General features: G+C 41.1%; 1 protein-coding gene across 1 annotated transcript in view; it reads right to left on the bottom strand.

Moving 5' to 3' along the window:
• SYN3 (synapsin III) overlaps positions 1–23,261 on the bottom strand; it is a gene marked incomplete at both ends in the record, with an annotated part of 414,093 nt that overhangs the window by 348,367 nt on the left and 42,465 nt on the right. The window contains one exon of the mRNA XM_080812195.1: positions 14,794–14,885. Within this exon, the coding sequence (XP_080668321.1) occupies positions 14,794–14,885 (92 nt within the window). The remainder of the gene's footprint in view (positions 1–14,793; positions 14,886–23,261) is intronic.

The raw sequence follows: 23,261 nt of genomic DNA, 5'->3' as shown, positions 1-23,261 counted from the left end.
TTAAAGTGACCACAATGGCAATTTCTCCCTCCCCTTCCCTTTCTTTCTCTGTCCTTCTAAGAGAAAGAAAGAGAGTGAATGAGAGCAAGTATGGGCAAGGGGCAGAGGGAGAGAGAGAATCCCAAGGAGGCTCTGCCCCAGCAGGGAGCCCGATGTGGAGCTCAACCTCATGACCTTGAGATCATGACCTGAGCCAAATCAAGAGCTGGACACTTAACAGACTGAACCACTCAGGTGTCCATGGGCAATTTCTTCCACAGTGGACTGCGTTAGTTTGGGAACGGGTCCCCCGAGGGAACGTGAAATGGGACCCAGCATCCGAGCCATTCCCAGGAGCAGTGACAGCATGTGGGAAGAAGGTAGAGAAGGCTGCAGGGGCTGGCTGGTGGTCTTGCAGGTCTCTCCCAGCTCCAATTTCTATGATTCTGGGAATCAGGAGCCACACTGTTTTTCTCTGTCAGAGTGCCGCTCCTTCTCCTGGGGGAGTTGGCAGATCCGCTGCTGGCCCGTTGGCTGGAGACGCATGGGCAGCAGAGCCTGGCATTTCTTTACAGACTCTCACTGTCTCTTTCTTGTGCAGCTTTCTTCCCGTTCCCACGCCCCACCTCTGCGAGTCCCCAGGGATCCAGCTTTCTCCTGCAGTTGTGAGGGCAAAGGCCCTGGGCGAAGAGATAGATCGGGGCCTTCCCCCTCCAAGGCTGCTCTGCTGGGACCCTCAATGATTCATTGTCCCTGGCCTCCCAGACCCCGTCCCCTCCCTGGCAGAGGAGGTGGTGTGCCGGTCAGCAAGTCCACGCCTGGTGCAAACTACAGCTTTACTTTGCAAAGTTGTGAGATTCTTATTCATTCGAAGAGTCGGCCAGTCCTGAATGCTTTCAGCAAAGATTCAGGCACTGTGCCAGGTACTGGGGGTACAATTCAGAAAAAAAGTCCTTAACCTGATCCTCAAGGAAGGTCCAGTCCGGTGGGAGGCATGAGAAGTAACAATAATGATCAGTTGAAGGCTGGTTCACTCCTTCACTCACTGAACAAATTGTTATTGAGAACTTCATATGTGACAGGCACTGTTCTAGGGCCTGAGAATATGGTGGTAACAAAACAAAGTCCCTGCCTACACAGTCTTCTGTTCTAGAAAATAGTACAATAAAACCAATTACATCTTTATATATATTACATTAGTGATCTATTAGCTAGCTAGCTTGTTATCTACCTGCCAAGCATCTATAATTTCAAAGAGTGCTAAATGCTTAAAGAAAAAAGTGCTCAGTTGGGCCTTGAGAGCAGACATAGTATGTTCTGGCAAGTCTCTCTGAGGAGGCAGGATTTGATCAGAAATTTGAAAGAAGTGAGAAGGTGAGGCACGGTGTTTTAGGATGAAGGAAGCGATTGCAAAGATTGTGCACCAGACACCGCTTTACCTACTTTATACAAATCACTCTAGAAGTAAGGACCATTTCTTCCCTCTTTACAGATGGGGAAACCAAGAACTAGAGCAAGGTGGAGAGACTTACCCAGGACCTTGCGGCTTGTGGAATGTGGACCCACCCCAGGCAGCTGTCCCTTACCTGTGTGCATGTTTGCTACCAAGAGAAAGAGAGGAAATTTTCTCCCCCAAACCTACAGGGCTCGCTCTGCTCACTTAATTTAGATTTCTTCTTAAGTCACCTCCCCTGCTCATACTTTCTCAAAAACCAATCGCTATGTCTTCTTTTGGTACAACCATATCTTATGACCTGCCATTAGAATGCTTATTTATTTGTTTTCTACTTTCTGCAATTTAGATAGATCTCAGCTCCACAAGGGCTATTGTCTGTTTTGTTCACTGCTGTTATCCTCTGTGCCTGGCACATCTTTAATGAGTAAATGAAAGGAAAGCAGGCAAAGCTCAGTAGGTGTGTAATGATTTAGGAGAGTTAAAGGGAGCACTTTTCCAAACAGACACAGGCACTGAGAGCAGAAACTGCACTCCACGTAATACTTGCTGGAGTGTGCCTGGCACTCTGAATTTGCTCAATAAATATGTGTTGAATGAATATCTGGAATTTTATTTTATTTATTTTAATTTTTTTATTTTTTCAGTGTTCCAGGATTCATTGTTTGTACACCACACCCAGTGCTCCATGTAATGCATGCCCTCCTTAATACCCACCATCACGCGCACCCATCCCTCCACCCCCCTCCCTTCCAAAACCCTCAGTTTGTTTCTCAGAGTCCACAGTCTCTCATGGTTCATCTCCCCCTCCAATTTCCCCCAATTCACTTTTCCTTTCCTTCTCCTAGTATCCTCCATGTTATTCCTTATGCTCCACAAATAAGTGAAACCATATAATTGACATTCTCTGTTTGACTTATTTCACTCAGCATAATCTCCTCCAGTCCGGTCCATGTTGCTACAAAAGTTGGGTATTCATCCTTTCTGATGGAGGCATAATACTCCATTGTATATATGGACCATATCTTCTTTATCCATTCTTCTGTTGAAGGGCATCTTGGCTCTTTCCACAGTTTGGTGATTGTGGCCATTGCTACTACGAACATTGGGGTGGCCTGTGTTCATATGGCCCTTCTTTTCATTACATCTGTATCTTTGGGGTAAATACCCAGTAGTGCAAATGCAGGGCCATAGGGTAGCTCTATTTTTAATTTCTTAAGGAATCTCCACACTGTTTTCCAAAGTGGCTGCACCAACTTGCATTCACACCAATAGTGTAAGAGGGTTCCCCTTTCTCCATATTCTCTCCAACACTTGTTGTTTCTTGTCTTGTTAATTTTGGCCATTCTAACTGGTGTAAGGTGGTATCTCAATGTGGTTTTGAATTCTGGGTTCTTGAAGCTCAGAAGACTTGCGGTAATTATGTGTGAAATAAAGCGTCAAGGAACATTATTTTATAATGTGCTCTGATGGGATGTTTGAGAACTCCTAGGACAGACAGGGAAGTTGAGAGCTGATCATAGCTCAAGAGCTAATGTGTGAGGAGGTTTGAACAAATCACTCTCTTCCCTCCCTCCCTGGCTACCGATAGCCCATCTGTAAAATGGGGACACACAGAAAAGGGAAGAGAGATTCTTCTAACTCTGGACGTCTAAGATTTTATAAAATATCCTCTTCTCTGGGACAGGTCCACACATCTGTCTTGTCCCAAACATCTTCCCTGGAAACAGTATGACTGGGGTGGGTACCAGGAGGAATATTTGAGTCTTTGATCCCTTTCCTCAAGGTCTTGTGTTACTTAGGATTCTGGCTCCCTCTCTTCAACCCTCTCTGAGGTCTGACCTTCTAATGAGCGGATGCACATTATCAGCCACTGCGGTTTGAACGGGTGCCTGTAATTTAGTGTTGCCTAATGCTGGAAACTGAGAGCAGGGCTTGTGTAATTAGCCTGGGGCCTCATTAACATCTGCCTCCTTGGGTATTTTTCATTCCTGATTTCTCCTGTCCTGTATTTTGAATCCCATCTGTCTGTATAGGCATGGCTGCCCTTTTTTTTTTTTTCCTTTATCACTCCATTGTGGAGCCAGTCTTGAATTTGGGCCCAGAACAGCCATGGCCATCACAAAGCATGAATCTTAGCATGCCCTGGGATGGCCCCTGCTCCGCTTTCCAAATAGAATTTTGCAACTCTACTGAGAACCTGGATGTCTGGGTTGCTCTTAAGCACCTCAGGCTGCCTGGCAGCACACCCTTAGTTTGGGAATTTGACAGAAACCAGAGTAAGGGACTCTATCATTTTAATTGCTTTAATTACTGATGATTTAACCAACTTGTGTGCAATACTCTGCTATTTATAAAACACTACAAAAATTGACCTTGAACAGAGACTTGCTCTGATTTGTTCACTGGTGATTTCCTAAGAGAGTTATTCTCTTTTTGTGCCTCCTGCCCCCATTCTGTGGGGTCTTTGTGGAAGGCATCAACCCGGCTCTCTTACTCACTGGTCTCTGCTTAGCTTTGGCCAAAATGAGACCCCAGCTCAAGGGAGGGCAAGGGAGGGCAAGGGAGGAAAGGAGGGTAGTGTGTCTTTCTCATGCCCACCGTGCTTCAGTACCATGACTCTGGAGGTAGCTGAGTTCCTCCACCACTGCTGGTTCAAGTGGGGGACTCTCCCATTCAAGTCGAAGTGAAACCTACTAGATTAAAACTACTAATTCTATTTCCTCTCCTGCCCCTTTGTCCCTGGGGATGATAATTGCTTCCTGCTGTTGTTAGATTCTGGATGCATCATGTTTCCTTAGCCTGACACACTCCGCTGTAAGTGGTTCCTTCATAGTAATCTTTATATAATCCATTTGGGGGTGAATTCTGCTTTCTGCCTAGCTCCTGTCTGCTACAATGACCAATATCTGGAACACAGCCTGCAACCTAGCAGGTCCTTAATAAATATTTATGAAACAAATGAGCAAACTTTTCACCAAACTATGTAAAATAATATGATTACCTTTTACAGATAAAGAAATGAAGGCTCAGAGAGGTAGCTCCTCAGATCTGAGCAACACATATCTTTTTTAAAATTAATTATTATTTTTTTACTGTGTTGTGTTAGTCACCATACAGTACATCATTAATTTTTGATGTAGTGTTCCGTGATTCATTGCTTGTGTAAAACACCCAATGCTTGACACACACATCCTATTCCCTGGATGAGCTTTGCACCACACTCAATGTCCTGGAGAAATCTCTGAGTCCTGCTGCTTTCTGTATAGGGACAGAGTTCACGGATGCCTGCCTGGGGTAGGCTCAACAGGGCCAGATGCCATGGAGTGGACAGGGGTAAAGTGAGGAAGAGAATAACAAAATCCTGGATTTTAAAGACACTTGGAAATTCACTTGGCATAGAACCAAAAACCAGGGTTCAAATCCAAGTGCTGCCAATTCCTTTTTCCCCAGCCTTATTGGGTTGACTGACCAATAAAAACTGCATATATTTAAGGTATACAACATGTTTTGATATATGCATACGTTATGAAATGATTACAACAATCAAGTTAATTAACATATCCATCACCAAACTAGTTAACCATTTTTCTTCCTGCTAAGAGCACTTGAAATCTCTCTCAGCAAATTTCAAGTATATAATACATTATTATCAACTACAGTCACTACACTGTACATTCCCCAGAATTTACTCATCTTATAACTGTAAGTGTGTACCCTCTGACTAATGTCTTCCCATTCCCCCAAATCTGCCAGCCCCTAATAATTACCATTCTAGGGGCACCTGGGTGGCTCAGTGGGTTAGAGCCTCTGCCTTCAGCTCAGGTCATGATCCCAGGGTCCTGGGATCGAGCCCCGCATCGGGCTCTCTGCTCAGCGGGGAGCCTGCCTCCTCCCCTCTCTCTGCCTGTCTCTCTGCCTACTTGTGATCTCTGTCAAATAAATAAATGAAATCTTAAAAAAAAATTACCATTCTATTCTTTGTTGCTATGAGTTCAGCTTTTTCAGATTTCACATACAAGAGAGATCATATGTATTTTGCCTTGTGTGTCTGGTTTAATTCACTTAGCATGTCTTCCAGTTTTATCCATGATGTTGCTAATGGCAGGTTTCTTGCTTTTTATAAGGCTGAATTTTATATATATATATATATATATATATATATATATATATATATATATCACATTTTCTTTACCCATTCATCCACTGACAAATATGCAGGTGTTTCCACATCTTGGCAACTGTGAATAATGCTGCAATATGGGAGTATAGATATCTCTTCAAAATAGTGATTTTATTTTCTTTGAAGATATACCCAGAAGTGGGATTACTGAATCATATGATAGCTCTATTTTTAACTTTTTTATTAAAAATTTAACCTTCATACTGCTTTCCACAGTGCTTGCACCAATTTGCATTCCTTGTTCCCACATCCTCACCAACACTTGCTATCTTTTGCCTTTTTGTTAATAGCCATCCTAACAGGTGAACAGGATATCTTACCATAGTTTTTATTTTTTTATTAAGTTCAATTAGCCAACATATTAGCTTTTGATGTAGTGCTCAATGATTTATTAGTTACATAGTAGTTTCACTGTAGTTTTGATTTGCATTTCCCTGATTAGTGATGTTGAGCATCTTTTCATGTGCTGGTTGACTATTTGTATGTTTTCTTTGGAAAAATGTCTACTCAGGTCCTTTGCCCATTAAAAAAATCTGATACGTGGTCTTTTGCTCTTGAGTTATAGGGGTTCCTTATATATTTGGATATTAATCCCTTATCAGATAGATAGGTGGTTCACAAATATTTTCCCCATTCTCAACATTGTATTTTCATTTTGTTGACTGTTTCCTTTGCTGTGCAGAAATTTTTTAGTTTTACTCCTGTTAAATTTTTTTCTAGTTTCATACAATTGTGGTCCAAAAAGATACTTGTTATTATTTCAATCTTCTTAAAATTGCTAAAATTTATTTTATAACTTATCATATAATCTACCCTGGAGAATGTTCCTTGTGCACTTGAGAAGAATGTGTATTTTGTTGCAACTGGATGCGGTGTTCTGTGTATGTGTGTGTCTGTTAGGTCCATCTGATCTAAAGTGCATTTGAAGTCCAATGTTAGTTTACTCATTTTCTATCTCAATGATGTAACCATTGTTGAAAGTGGATACTCAAGTTCTCTACTATTAATCTATTGCTGTTTATTTCTTCCTTCAGACTTGTTAATACTTGCTTTATATATTTAGGTGCTCTGATGTTGGGTGCATACATATAATTACAATTGCCATATCCTCTTGATGAACTGACCCCTTTATCATTATACAATGCCCTTTGTTGTTTCTTGTTACATTTTTTGACTTAAAGTCTATTTTGTCTGATATAAGTATAGTGACCTTGCTCTCTGTCGGTTTCCATTAGCATGGAATAGCCTTTCCCATTCCTTCACTTTTAGCCTATGTGTGTCTTTAAAATAACTGTTTATTTAGTCTCCTGCAGGCGGCATATTACTGGATCTTGGTTTTTTTGTTTGTTTGTTTGCTTTTTGTTTTTTGTTTTTTAAATCAGTCAGCCACTCTGTGCCTTTTTTTTTTTTTAAGATTTTTTATTTATTTATGTGAAAGAGATCACAAGTAGGCAGAGAGGCAGGCAGAGAGAGAGGAAGAGAAGCAGGCTCCCCGCTGAGCAGAGAGCCCAATGCCCGCCTCGATCCCAGGTCCCTGGGATCATGACCTGAGCTGAAGGCAGAGGCTTTAACCCACTGAGCCACCCAGGCGCCCCACTCTGAGTCTTTTGATTGGGGAATTTAATCCATTTATTTCATTTCTTATTTTTTAAAGATTTTATTTATTTATTTGACAGAGAGATAGCAAGAGAGAAAGCACAGGCAGGGGCAGAAGCACAGGGAGAGGGAGAAGCAGGCTCCCTGCTGAGCAGGGAGCCCCATGTAGGGCTTGATCCCAGGACCCCAGGATCATGACCTGAGCTGAAGGCAGTCACTTAACCAACTGAGCCACCTAAGCGCCACCCCATTTACTTTTAAAGTAGTGATTAATAGGTAAGGACTTACTATTGCTATTTTGTTAGCTGTTTTCTGGCTGGTTTGTAGTTCTTTTTTTCTCTTGCTGTGTCCCTTTGTGATCTGATAATATCACAAAGTGGTATGCTTTGAATCCTTTCTTTTTCTGTTTTGTGTATCTACTATAGGTTTTTACTTTATGATTACCTTGAGGCTTATATAAAACATCTTATAGTAATAATAGTCTATTTTAAGCCGATAACTACTTAACTTCGATCACATACAGATTCTCTTTTACTTCCCCCTTCCTACATTTTATGTTTTTGATGTCGCAATTCACATCTTTTTATATTATGTATTCATTAACAAATGATTATAGCTATAGTTACTTTATAGTTATATAGCTATTTAAAAGACATAATACTTTTGTTAAGAAAGATACTTTTGTCTTTTAACCTTTTACTAGAGTTAAAAATGATTTACACACCACCATTACATTATTAGAGTATTCTGCATCTGAACAAATACTTAAACTTTATTGATGAACTTTGTATTTTTATATGTTTTCATGTTACCAATTCATGTCCTTTCATTTCAGTAAATTCGCATTGCCTAAAAGTCAGTATTTTCCTACCAAATGGCTGTGGTACTTTTGCATGTCGCTCACAAGGAGAAACTTTCCACTTCTTTAAGCAGCTCTGTGAAACAGTCTCCCCGTTTTTGAACAGGTGGTCCAGGGCAGTGGTGCCCCTCATAAGCTCTGACATCAGACTGCTTAGGTTTAAACACTAGATTTGCCACTTAGCAGCTGGAGGCCTTGATTCCACTACCCAACTCATTGGTGCTTCAGCCTTCTTATCTAGAAAATGTGGATTATAATAGTACATACCTTATAGAGTTGCTGAAAGGATGAAACAAGTCAATACATGCTAATACACGCCTGGAATAGTGCCTAGCACGTAGGAAGTGCTATAAAGTGTTTGCTAAATAAATAAAAATTCATGAATTTTGTATGTGTAATTCAAGCTGGCTTAATCAAAAAGGGATTTTTTTTGGCTAAGGTTTGGAGATGAATCTGGATCCAGGGCCTTGAATAACATCATTGGGTCATTCACTCTCTGTCTTTCCCTTGGCTGTATTTTCCTTTGCTTGGCTTCAACCTCAGCAAAGCCTTCCCTCAAGGGAAAAAAGAGATGGCCACCAGCAGCTCCACATATCCATCCCAGCAGCTCAGCAGCCCCAGCAAAATGTACACGTCTCCCACCCAAGGGTTCCAGTAAAAGTGTCACAATGGTTTCCTCACTGGCTTGGCTTGGATCCCATTGCAATATTCTGATTCAGTCTGATACCAGCTGACATCAGTTCTAGACACCACACAGACTGTAAGTTGGGGAGGGGTCACCCAGATGGAAAATCTAAGTGCTGTTCCCCAAAGAAGAAAGAATGGATGCTGGAGAAAACCAGCTGTGGTCTGCTCTACCACCCATCCTGGCCAACTTTTCTGAAGGTACTTCCTATGAACATTACTTCAGAGGATGTAGGCCTTGCTCATACTGCACACTTGGAAGTGATTAAAGGCATTTTCAATGCAACACCTAATTCTCTTTGAAAGCATATACTGCAAGGCAAGAGCACTGTTCAACATTCTACTTTGGGAGACCACAGTTAGGGCTTGAAACTGCACTACATGGCTGAGGAAGATTCTTACTGACTCCCTAACTGCAGGACACACCATGAGTTGGGCCGGGGCTACCTGGTTTGTGTGCACATTCTCCCAGGTCTGTAACTGTGGGTTGCCAAAGCAAGCTGTCTAGCTGAGACAGTAAGCACCACCCTAGGCATGGACAGAATAAACCTCAACAGCTCCATGGACCCCTGAACCCAGGGCTTTGGCCATATTGGCAACTGCCCTCACAGCTCTGGCTACTCAAGGTATGGACTTCTACCAGCAGCAGCAGCATCTGGAAACTTGTCCAAACCCATGCTGCTCAAACTGAGGCTGCAGGTCTGGCAGTATTGGCTTCATTTGGGAGCCTGTAGGTAATTTAGAATCTGAGGTCCTAAAGACCTAAAGACCTAATGAATGAGAATCAGCATTTTATCAAGATCTTTAGGGGGTGGATATGCATTTAAAATTTGAAAAGCACTACTAAATTAGTTTTCTAGAGCTGCCTAAAGAGAGTACCACAAACTGGACGGCTGAAAACGACAGAAAAGTATTCTCCCACAGTTCTGGAGGCTAAAAATCTGAAATCAAAGCATTGGCAGGATTGGTTTCTTCTGAGGGCTGAGAGAGAATCTGTTCCATTTTGTTCCATGTCTCTCTCCTCACTTAGGGTGATTGACAGCAATCACTGGCATTCCTTAGCTTATAGACACATCGCTTTAATCTGCTTTCATCATCACATGGCACTTTTCCCTGTGTCTCCGTGTCAGGAAATACACCCAGCCCCAGCTGACTCAGCCACGGTGCAGGCCAATGTGAGAGCTGTTTGGGGAGGTTCTCCGTCAGGCTGCCCATTGGAATCACCTAGGGAGCATTAAAACTACAGAGGTCCAAATCCTACCTTCAGAGATTCTAGTGAAGTTGGTCCGGCATATTCCTTGGCCATCAGGATTTTAAAACATTTCCCAGGTGATTCTAATCTGTAGCCAAATTTGAGAACTAATGGGATGCATGTTCTCGTTTCTATGTATTACAAAATAAGACAATTCAGTTCCTTTTCCAGATAGGGAAGCAGATTATAAATAAGCACAAATAAATCTGATAATTTCTGAAGTATAGTTTGAGGCATTTTTGTTTGATGCTCATAAATTTAAAATTACTGTCTCTTTCTTGTCTTAATGATAATAAATTACTTCCTTTGCCCTAGTAACACTTTTCACCTGGAGTCTATTTTTCCCCCTGATATTAGTACAGCTACATCAGCTAGCTTTCTTTTGACCAGTTAAATGTGTATGTGTATGTGTGTGTATGTATGTGTGTGTGTGTGTATATATATATATATATTTCCATCCTTTAACTTTCAAACTTCTTATATTCTTATGTTTTAGATAAGTATCGTGAATAGAATATAGCTGGATTTTTTTTAAAAAACTTTAAAAATTTTTAGGTAGATGCTCTATAAACTAGAGCATTCAGTCCTTTTACACTTAATGCAATTAATGATATATATTGGTGATAATAAATATTTAACAACTCAGGGGATACTTTGTGGAGGTTGTAGTTCTCACAAGCGACCATGAGAGGGCAACTCCAGTGGACTCACAGGCATTTACAGCCTTGAAGAGACAGGAAATCAGGAATTTTCTCTCTGGGGTTCCACTACTGCTTCCAAGGGTGTGCCTTCCCTATAATGTTTGGGCATCCTCTGACCATGGGAAGAACAAGGATATGAGCTGGGGGACAGCAGTGTGGTGAACTGGGGGACAAAAGAGCAGTCCAATTGTCTGCCCATCCATGGGGTAAGTGTAGCTGAAGATATTCATTGGGTTGAGGGCAGAAGCTATTTACCAACTTGTATAGCAAATTTTAAATACTTTAATAACCAGCACTGCTCTACAGGCCATTTAGAATAATAATCAGTCTGCTCATGTATTTTGATTTAAATCCACCATCTTATTTTAGTTGTAATACACACTTCATGTTGGTTTTTCTCTTTCATGTCCTCTTTTACTATTTCTTCTATTCCCTCTCTTGTAGCTTTAAAAAAAATTTTTTTTTGTTAGTTTGAGAGAGAGCAGGGGGTGGGGTGAGAGAGGAATAGAGGGAGAGGGACAACCTGACTCCATGCTGAGCCAGAGCCCAGTGCAGGGCCCAATCCCACCACGCTGAGATCATAACCTGAGCTGAAATCAAGAATCAGACACTTAACTGACTGAGCCACCCAGGTGCCCCTCCCTCTCTTACAGCTTTTAAGTTTTACTACATTCTTTTCTTTTCTTTTTTTAAAGTAATCACTTAAATTACTGGCAATTATATCATGCATCTATGACTTTTTTTTAAAGATTTTATTTATTTATTTGACAGAGAGAGACATACAGAGAGAGAGGGAATACAAGCAGGGGGAGTGGGAGAGGGAGAAGCAGGCTTCCTGCTGAGCAGAGAACCCAATGCAGGGCTTGATCCCAGGACCCTGAGATCCTGACCTGAGCCAAAGGCAGACGCTTAACGACTAGTAAGCCACCCAGATGCCCTCATCTATGACTTTTCACAGGCTGTTGTTAATCGATACATTTACTTACCTCCCTAACAATACAAGGGCCTCAGAACACCTTAATTCTATTTCCTCCTAGCCCATACTATCTTCCTGTCATGTATTTTAATTCTTTGTGTATTTTTTAAAGCTATAAGACATTATTATTATTATTATTATTTATAGACAATATTTATTTACATTTACTACCTTCTTTGTTGTACACATCTTCTTGTAGCTCTGCTATTCTGGGATCATTTTCTTTTTGCCTAAAGCAGGTTCTTTACAATCTTCCTTAGTGAGAGTATTCTCTTTGTAAATGTTTTTATTTTGCCTTTATTCATAAAAAATGTTTCTCTGAAGATGGAAGAGCTTGGCAATTATTTTCTTTTGGCCACCTGAAGATGTTGTTCTACTGGTGCTGCCTGGGAGCTGTCAGTTACTCTAATAAAGTAATCTGCCTTTTCTTCTCCGGCTGTTTTTAAGATGCTTTTCTTCATCCTTCTGCACTTACACTATTGTGTGTCAGTATATAATTCTTTCTATTGATCCTACCTGAAATGTAGTAAGCTTCTGGTTTTGGTGGTTTGGTATCCCTCTGAAAGGTTCTCAAGCATCATTTCTTAAAAGACTGCCTCTGCTCCATTCTTTTTTTGGGATTCTGTTTATTTTTTATTAAAGATTTTTATTTTTTTATTTGACAGATCACAAGTAGGCAGAAAGGCAGGCAGAGAGAGAGAGAGAGAGAGAGAGGAGGAAGCAGGCTCCCCACTGAGCAGAGAGCCAGACATGGGGCTTGATCCCAGGACCCTGAGATCATGACCTGAGCTGAAGGCAGAGGCTTAACCCACTGAGCCACCCAGGCGCCCCTGGGATTCTGTTTAAATGAGAGACTTTCTCACAAGATCTAATCAACTCTTCTGCATTTCCTCTTTTTCTCTCTGTGCTTCATTAGGATAATTTCTTCAGCTCTACTTTTCACTTATTAGTGCCTTTTCAGTGGTGTGTCATATATTGCTAAACACAACACATCCAATAATTTTGATTAGTTTTCATTTCTAGAAGTTGTATTTGATTTTTTTTTTTTTTAAATTGGCTGTGTCGGGTGCCTGGGTGGCTCAGTTGGTTGGACGACTGCCTTCGGCTCAGCTCACGATTCTGGTGTCCCAGGATGGAGTCCCGCATCGGGCTCCCTGCTCGGCAGGGAGCCTGCTTCTCCCTCTGACCTCTCCCCTCTCACACTCTCTCTCTCTCTCAAATAAATAACTAAAATCTTTAAAAAATTGGCTGTGTCACTTTTTATTGTTATTGTTTTCTATTTCTGGAAGATATCTTCAAACCTGATTTTTTTCAACTTAATAACTTTTTTAAGAATTGTTGTTTGTTGGGGAGAGTATGTGCTATGGTGAGTGCTGTGAATTGTGTAAGACTGATGAATCACAAACCTGTACCCCAGAAACAAGTAATACATTATGTGTTAATTTAAAAAAAAATTTTTAATAAAAAAAAAAAAACTAACCCCCCCCCAAACAATGATATCTGGGGAAAAAAAAAAAGAATTGCTGTTTGATTAGTCCAGTATCTGATGTCCTTCAGGTCTCTTTCTGTTGCCTATTGTTTCTGTTTCTTCTCATTCATGGTGTCTATGCCTGGTTATCTCGGACTCTGTGCTAGCTATTGTATAAAAAATTATTTGAAGCTTAGGATGAAAGTACCTTCCTCTACATATGATTTGTTTTTCACTTCTGGCATGTTTGGGATCACCATAAACCAAGTTTAAGGTTCCCTGGAAGACGAATCAAACTGCAATTTAAGCTGCAATTACGTGTAAGGGCTCATGTACTTATAATTCACATTTACCTTGAAGATGTGGTCCTTCTGGGTCTCAGCTTATTGTGGGGAGGGCCTATCATTACACTCTCCACCTTGAGTGGACATTGATTTCTATCTCCCTTGTTCCTGCTACGCTATCAAAACCAATTTTCAAATTTGCCAGACTTAGCAAATTTCATAGAAAAATATAACTTTTGTACACATTCATCTCTCTGAGTTTCCTTTTCCCCATCATTCTCTTCTTGGTAATTCCTTAATGTCTTGCCAACTCTTTGAAGGCTTTCAAGATGATATTATTTAAAACTAGTTTTTTAAGTTGTTTTCCGTGGAAAAGTTGGTCCAAATAATCTAGCCCAACATTATTAGAAATGGAAAGCCACATAATGTCTTTCTTGGCACATGGTAGGCTCTCAGTGAATGATGACTGAATTAGTTGAATTATCATAAATACCCAAGCAGGGTCTCTTTTTTTGCCTGTCTGCATTTACAAAGACCGCTTTCTCCCCTTACGATGCATAGAATGCCCATATTCCACCACTGATAAGGGTTAGAACCAGTGCCACCTCTTCTTCAAAGTTCTTCCTGTTTTACTTCCCCAAATCTGAATCCTATTTCTTCCCCAGCTAAACCCTCATGAGACCTGGTCTGTATTATTCTGGTTGCTTAATATATTAATATTAAAAATACAGGTAGAAATATATTAATATAACTCTTTATCTCTTCTGTGGATTTGTGCTTTCTTGACTTTTCTGGGCTTCTGAAGAATTTTCTCACCCCACCTCAAGCTCGGCATACATTATAAATTGATTCTCTGGAAAATGGCATATCCAGTACTTTAAGGTTTGATGTCTTGGGAGGGGATTCTTTGAACATTTAGTCTGCCATAGGCTGGAAACAGGCCATAGCTCATTCTAACAAACCCTTACATTTGTACAGCTCTTTAGAATGAACAGGGCGATCTCACATCCATGTCTGTTACTTGTGTGCTGCAATCATTATGCTGCAGATGGGAATCAGAGGGTAAGAGAGACCAAATAATACATCCGAATAGTTACAAAGCCAGAAATGAAATCCAGTCTCTTCTCTGCAACCCCGGGGCTCATTCCAGCCCACCACCACTGCTTCCCTCAATTATTTGTGTTGCTAATCATTCCTATAGCAATAGCACCTAGAACTCTTTGGAAGTAAAACTTGGTACATGAGAGTACATGTAGTGCAGAAGTCAGGTCAGAGGCAGCCGACAGAGGGGTTAGCTCTGTGAGGTATCCCACACATGCCTCTTGAATAAAGGCTTTCTGATTCTCAGTCCTCCTTACCTCACAACCTTGGTCCCATTTCTCATGACTTGCATGTCCACCATACAGCCCCCAGTAACATAGGCAGCTAGGTTCAACTCTGAGAATTCAGCCTGAAGGAGAAAGCAAAACACAAAAGGATTCATCAAAAACTAATGACGCTAAAAACTACTAACATTTATTGGGTACTTTATGTGCCAAGTACACATTTACGCCTCTCCTGAAACTTAGGAAGTTGGTAATATTATTTACTTTCCTTTCTGAAACCTGAGAAATCTGAGGTGCAGAGGCATGGTGTCATGTCCAAGGTCACATAATTAATAAAAGGCAAAGTTAGATCAAAACCCACCTGTCTCTGATTCAAGGACCTATGCTTTTAACCACTACTAATTTCTACTTCCTTGAAAGCAGAAGAAGCCACTCCAGCTTCAGGACTACACAAGGCCAAAGGCTGTTCAATACAACATTTTCCCTAGATTTCTTCAGCTTCAGGTTATGCAGTGGTAAAACATCACAGCTAGTAATCGTGTATCCCAATTAATGGAGTCCTCCTCGTCATCTGCCCATTGCTTCCTCTTTTGGTCATGGTCCCTTCCCTTTATCCACCTACATGGTTACAGTATAGGCACCATGTCTATGCACTGAAATACTGCTCTCACCGTCACAGCTGATGGGGTTGGCACCTGACCCAGGGTGTAGGAATAAGGTGCCCTTGTATTAGAATTTGAAACTGCTGAGTGATTCATGCAATTTCTTTCTGGGGCTGTATTTAATACATAAAACCTAAGTATAATTAAAGACCATGTTTCCTGCCATCTGGATTGGGAAAGTACAGAAAATAAGGGGATGGAGGGAGAAATATCACAGTCACTAAGAGAGGAGGGATAGAGGCAAGAGATGAGGAGTACTCTTAATGTTTATGTGCCAGCTACAATCCTACCTTAGGTTTTAGGCAATACCTCTGTATCTTTGTAAGTTCATCTTTTTGCCTTTTTACTTGTTTAAGCAAGATCTGCTGAATTTCTGTTGCTTTTGACCAAAGCCCTATGGAATACATCCCTCCTACCAAATTATACACTCCCTGGGGACAGTGATTCCATGTTATTATAACCATCTAAGTTTCCTAAGGTAACAAATACACCACTAGGTGGCTTAAACAGCAGAAATTTCTTTTCCCATAGTTCTGGAGGTTAGAAGTCCAAAAATAAGGTGTTGGTAGGGTTGGTTCCTTTTGAGGGCCGTGAGAAAAATATCTGTTTCAGGTTTCTCCCCTCGACTTGTAGATGGCCACCTTCTCCCTTCTCATCACACCATCTTCCTTCTGTACATGTCTCTGTATCCAAAGACACCCTTTTTATGAGGACACCACTCACACTGCATTAGATTCCACCCTAATGACCTCACTTTAACTCTAGAAAGATCTTACCTTCAAATAAGATCACATTGAGGTACTGGGCTTAGGACTTCAACATGTGAATTTTGTGAGACAGTTGAACCTGTAACCCTATCCTAGAAAATGCATAGTACCAAACTGTGCCTTACACACAGAAGATGCCAAAAGCTATTTTTCAAGATTAAATGAATAAAAATAGCTTCTCATACATATGAAAAACTCACTATGTGCCAGATACTGTCCTAAGTATTTTACATGTACGAATTAATTTAATCCTCACACTTATCCAGATGAAAAAACCAAGGCAAAGAAAGATTAAATAACTTGCAAAATGTACACAGTAAGTAGCAGAGCCAGAATTTAAACCCAGGCAGTCTGACTCCAGCCTATGCTTTTAACTGGTATAGCCCCTTACCCCCACTGCTTAGCTGAATCAGGCACTGGGTGGATTACAACTGGGAATTTTTGGGACCTAAAAATAACCCAGCTGAAGAGAAAACCAAGTTCATGTTGAAAGGAAATATCATTTCACAGTGATTTAAATGTATCCCCTTGGAAACATTTAACAGAATTATGACCAAAGACCTAGTCATCTCCCCAGATGACATTAAAGGAAACCCAGAGCACTTATGTCTCTTGCTTTAATTAATAGCCTCATTATGTTGTGGCAAGGTGAAAAGCAAAGAGTTCTGTTAATGAGTCCAGGTTAGTAAATAGTGGTAATGGCCTGTTTATTAAGTCTAATGCCCTAAAAATTCAGTCCCATCATGTTTAAGATACTTCATTGGCGAGATTACAAAGAAGAACTGGCAATAAAAGTTGTTGCATGCGTGTGCAGAGAAAAAGAAGTCAGAAGAAAGTTGCAACATAGAACATTTGGTTACCAAAAAATTTGAAGAAAGGGAGTAAATCAGTGTCTTAAATGATAGAATCTCCAACTCCAAGGTGGCAAAGCCCCAGAGGCTTTCTTGCTGCCCAAATGGAAAGAGATATCTAGATAAAAACACACTCAGGCTTGGATATACAAGTTAGAAGTTCATCATGTTCAGCTCAAGGTTTCTAGAATTATCTCCCAGTTATGGTTTATGAATGATTATAGGAGGTAAATGCTTGGGTTTGTAGTGTAGCAAGTCTCTGCTGGATCAAGCATAGAGTTGGGGTAGCAAAAAGAGGGCACTCTTCTGTATTTTACTTTTTAAAAACTTCAACAAACAAAACTTGGAAATGAACACAGAAGTATCCAAGCACTTTTCCTTCAAGATAGTATGATGGCCCTCTTGGTAGAATCTCAAAGAGTACCTATTTTTGAAGAGCCTCAGAGTTCACATAGAAACTGTAGTGGGGAGGAGAGTGGGGGAACGGGTAAGCCTGGTGGTGGGTATTAAGGAGGGCATGTATTGCATGGAGATCTGGGTGTTACATATGAACAATGAATCTTGGAACACTACATCAAAAACTAATGATGTATTGTATGGTGGCTAACATAACACAATAAAAAAATTTGTAAAAAATAAATGAATAACCACTTAAGCCAAAAAAGAAAGAAAGAAAGAAAAAGAAACTGTAGTGGGTTGAACTGTCTCCCCCAAAAGATATCAAAAGATATCTCCACACCCTAACCTCTGATACACAGAAACGTGACCTTTTTTAGAAACAAGGTCTTTGCACATTTACATCTGTAGTCCACCTAGAATTAATGTTTTATATAAGATCTGAGGTAAGACTCAAGGTTCAATTTTTCCATATGGTTTTTCAAATACTTTGACATTGTTTACTAAATATGCTTTCACCGAATTGCATCGGTGCCTTTGTCAAACCTCAAGTCACTTCATATGCGACCTATTTGTCTATCCTGGAGTCTAGCCCAAGTTGTCTCAATTACTGCAGTTTTACAGTGAGTCTTGATATCAAGTAGTACAATATTCCAAGAGGGAAGCAGCCCAAAGACGGCCCAGTGATAACAGGTCCAAAGACAAAGTAGGATGACCACCCCTCTGATCAGATAAAGTCTTCCTCCTCACTCACTCCAAAATAAGGTCACTGGGCAACCAGATGACCTCAAAGGCTCTATCCTGAATAAACCAGTTGAATGTTTCCCCAGTGATATGATTGGCTGAAGGAAATGTGTTCTATTCTAATTCACACTGAAACCCACCATTGTGGCCTGACCTCTCAAAGAGCTCCTCAGGGGATCCCCACCTCACTAAAGGTTAAAAAGGAAAAAAAAAAAAAAATCAAGAGCTCAGTCCCTTCCGTTTTGTTAGTGTGGTAGGCCAGCTGAGAGGTTAATGAAGTCAAGCACCACCATGAGTCTTGCCTGTACTGAGGAATGGTGCCTGTGGCACTCCACTGCTGTCATTCTCATCTGCACCTACGAATTTCTCTTTGCTTTATAATGGAACTTTTGGGTTTCAACACTGGTCTAAACATCCTCTATTATTTGAGCTTCTTTACACCTTACTGAAAGCTTGAGCCCACTGTCTCAACTGCATTACATTTTCCCCTATCTGCTCTGAGGAGCATTTTAGAGAATTTATTTCCCTTATTTCTAACAGAAAAAATAACACCATAATGTATGGCTTTGGAAGATGAAGAAGGCTGTGTATAATTTTGATTGTCAAGGTTTTGTTTTGAAAGGGAAAATAATTATGTTATACATTTGTGGGAGATTATCTCTAGACATCATTAAAGACAGGCAGATTTTTTGCAGTATTAGGCACATATGGGGATTTTGTATTTTGTTACTCTTGTTAAAACCTGGTAGCTTTGCACAGTGGCAGTATCGTAGCCAATGAGGTTTATCCGAGGTGCAATTATTGCTAATTGAAAACCTGGTGTGGGAGTTTTTCGACACTGATCTCAATTAGACCTGAAAGTTCTGGATTATCCGAGTTTTCCTGTTTGTGACTTTTAAAAACATGTACATGGAGGAATCAAAGAATAGTGGGAAAGGAACTGGACTTGAAGTCTGAGGACCAGGGATGTAAATGTTGGATTTGACAATGACTCAATGACCATGACCATAGGCAAATCCCTTACTCTCCACTGTAATTCTTTTCAATTTTTTTTTTAAAGATTTTATTTATTTGTTTGACAGAGATCACAAGTAGGCAGAAAGGCAGGCAGAGAGAGAGGAGGAAGCAGGCTCCCTGCTGAGCAGAGAGCCCGATGCGGGGCTCGATCCCAGGACTCTGGGAGCATGACCTGAGCCGAAAGCAGAGGCTTTAACCCACTGAGCCACGCCCCATTCTTTTCATTTTTAAAATAAAAGAGTTATAATCAACTGAGTCAATTATATCTATAATGCTTTTCATTTTTATAGCTCTTTCTTTCTCAACTAGTGTTCCCCCAATTATCACTGAAGGAAAATTATCACATCACATCTTATGAAAAAGGAATGCCAAGCAATAATATTTTTAGTAGAAAGCTGTTCACTGCCTTATACTCAGCTTCAGACACACAGTAGGTATCCAAAAGTGCTTGTTGAATAAAGTGTTATTTTTATTTGTGATGACCAGATACCTATGCATGCTATGTAGCTTGTCTTGTGAAACTCTGTCCATTGCCAGATCCATTAGACACCATAACACTGCAGAGGGTGTTTCTAAGCAGAAAGGAGGGGAAAGGCCCAATCTAAGCTTCTAGTAAAAAAAGCACTGGAGCACTGGGTGTTATACGTAAACAATGAATCTTGGAACACTACATCAAAAACTAATGATGTATTGTATGGTGACTAATATAACACAATAATAAAAAAAAAGCACAGGTAAGAACATAGGGCTATCAGGTCAATGGAATGGTGAGATGTCTTTTGTAGCTGGGGCATGGAGTTTATGCAAGAACATAATAGGAAACAGAACTAGAAAGGTGGGTGAGAGACCAGTCCAGAAAGATCTTGAACTCCTTGTGAGGGAACACAAATATCATTATATATTGCATTCATCTTCCCTTACTAGTATTTGTTACTTCATAACAAATTACCACAAAGTAAACAACTTCAAACAACACAAGTTTATTATCTCACTGCTCTGTAGGTCAGAAGCCCATATTAGTTTGGCAGGTTTCTCTGTTCTGGGCTTCACAAGGCCCAAATCAAGGTGTCAATCATCTGGGCTTTTTTTTAATTGGAAGACTCTGGGAAGAAAGTGCTTCCAAGCTCCTTCAGGTAGCTGGCAGAATTCAGCCCTTTGTGGTTGGAGGACTGAGGTCCACTTTCTTGCTGGTGTCAGCTGGGAGCCTCCCCCAGCCAGTTAAGGCCATCTGCACTGTGTGCCTCATAGCACTCTCCGTCCTCAAACTAGTAATGGCACATCAAGTCCTTTTTATCCTTAGACATTTAACTTCCACATCTACCACATTTCTGTCCCCAGTCAGAGGTAATTCTGTTTTTAAAGACTTGTGTGTGCTCACCTAGATAATCAGAGTCACTTTCTCTATCCGAAGGTCCATAATATAATCACATCTGCAAAGTCCCTTTTGAATATCATTTTCACTGTCCAGGGGTAGGGCATTAACATTTTGGGGGGTCACTGGGAAACATGGGAGGCTGCCAAGGAGGGGGGTTACATATATACATATACACATACATATATAACATACATACATATATACATACATACATACATACATAACAAACATGGGCAAAAATTTAATAGTCTCCAAGCTCTGTTACAGGTACTAGATATGGTTGGAAACCTATCCACCAACAAAATCTTTTCTATAGCTCCTTAGATCAGAAGGTGATATAAGCACCTCTTTACAACTAAACTCACGTTCAGTTCCGAAACACATATGCACTTGGGCGCATGCACACACACACACACAAGCACACGTACATACATGCTCCCCCTACCCCATGTAGGGGAATAACATGGAATGCATTCAGTTTCCAATAGGGTCTTTGGCTGCATTCTCACTGGAACTGGCACCTGGCAAGCATGTGATGCCAAGTAGATAATATTTCTGAAAGCATGGGGGTATTCAAGGCTGTCAAGGCTGGTTACTAATAATTGCATTTGTGATGATAATGCTGCTGATGACAGAATGGAAGTGGTGATTGCAATCATTACGTTAAGTTGAAGGATGCAATTAGGCCAACAGATCAATGGGACAGAAACTGAAAGTGGGACTTGGAATTGGATGACTGATGGGAATGTGCACAAGAAACCAAGAATGTGTGGGAATGGGAAGGTGGCAGCTATCGGCCTTGACCACAAAGCCTGACTGAAGGAGGATTTTGACATAAAAAGATGTTGTCCAGAGATCCCGAGGGCAAGAAACTGGCAGACAGACTGTTCTGGAATCCAAGGGTGGCTGATAAGATACTAGAAATTCCTGTCAGTTAGTGAAGACCTATCTGGTCCAGACTGTACCCTTAAACCCTTAGAGTGTGCCCCTTTTCACAGCCTTAGGCATTCCATAGATTTTTCAGAAGGAGAGAGAAAGAGATAGACAGACAGACACAGAGTTGATAGGAAAAGGTGGGCAGCCTCCAGTATCTTTTCTAATGTGAGGTGGTCAACCTCTGACCCTGGGTCCTATTTTCCAACCTTTCTCATTACACCCCATGCAGAGGAACTGTTAGTATATGGGTCAGGGCATCATCATGCTATAGCTGACAGCAGGCAAGGTCATTGCTAGGTTGAAAAGTCAGGCAACCACGTGTGATTCTGGCTTTTCTGCAGTTGAGTGCCTGTTGATCTGGGTGGTCATCACGTTGATTCCTCCCTCCTCCCTGTAGCTCCTCAAACGTGCTCACCTCACCTCACTATCCATCTTTCCATCTGCTGCTCTCCCTTCCATGAGTTGATGGATTCCCAGAAGTCCCAGAGGTCCTGCTCTCTCTTTTCATAATTGTGTTTGTTGTACCTTGGGCATATTTAGTAATAACAGCCACATGCTTGATAAGTAACACCCACAAATGATCTGGAGGCTAATTTCAGGATTCACGCTAGCTTTAGCAGAGACCCCTGCACTTAGTGGTATACCACTTACTGGTATTTCAACTCTTTTTTGCTATTCCTCCCTGTGTATTTGGCTATCTTAGGAACCTAGAACAGGGTGGTGGTGGTGATTTTCAAGGTAGGATTAGGGCATTCCTATATCCTCTAGCAAGTTATCATCAAAATTCCACTGTTATCCCTAATAGATTGTTATGTTTACTCTTGGGAACAAAACTGTGTCATTAACAAATTCCTTTAAAAAAAATCAGCATTCTGTGTGTACTGTGATCTTCAGGTCTTAAGTTCTTTCACAGAATCTCACGAGGTCTAAGAGACTCATTAGAAGGACACACAACAATAATAAAGTAGCACTAAATACAGAATACCCAAGCCCTACCTGGTCTCTAATGTCCCACATAATTTAGACACTAACAACTGATGACCTCCTTGACATTGCCTCCCATCATTCCCCGTTCCCCACTTCCGGCTCACTCTGCCTTTGCCACACTGGTCCCCTCTCCATTGCCTAGCATGCTGAGCAAGTCCCAGGCTCCAGTCCTCCAATACTTAGAGCTTCCTGGAGATGGCAGCCAAGGCCTCCTTCCTCACTCCACTCTTGCCTCTGCTCAGTGGTGCCCCCCCACCCCCAGGTAACCCCCTGCAAAGCACCTGCTATACGCCATGCCCCCTTTCCTCGCTAGAACTCACCCTATTACACTTATCTCCATCTGACATGATTTACATCCATCCCAATTTAATATTCAATCGTCCATCTCTCTCACCAGAGAAGTTCCAGGGGGCGGCGAGGTCTGTTTCATTCATGGCTCTATCCCAGTCCCCAAACCAGTAACTGGCATACATCACAATGCTCAAATAATTATCACTGAACAAATGAATGTCTATTTTGTAGATGTCAAAGGTGAGGCCCAGGGAGGCAAAGTGACTTTTCCCAAAGTTACAATCCGATAGTCACATCAGCTGGGACCCAAACCCAGGCCAACACCCTTCACGCTGCACCAAGTGGTTTAGTGGAGGCGGCTTGTGTTGTAGTGCAGAGCTGGGTCAACTAAAGGGCTGCTTGGCTGGCTTTGGGCTTTGCTTATGCATGTGGCTGCCTTCATTTTCATACCTTCCCATGTCAGCAAAAGTGACAG

This window comes from Martes martes (assembly GCF_963455335.1).
Source record: "Martes martes genome assembly, chromosome: 8".
Taxonomy (NCBI): Eukaryota; Metazoa; Chordata; class Mammalia; order Carnivora; family Mustelidae; genus Martes; species Martes martes.
This window is presented reverse-complemented; position numbering and strand designations above follow the sequence as displayed.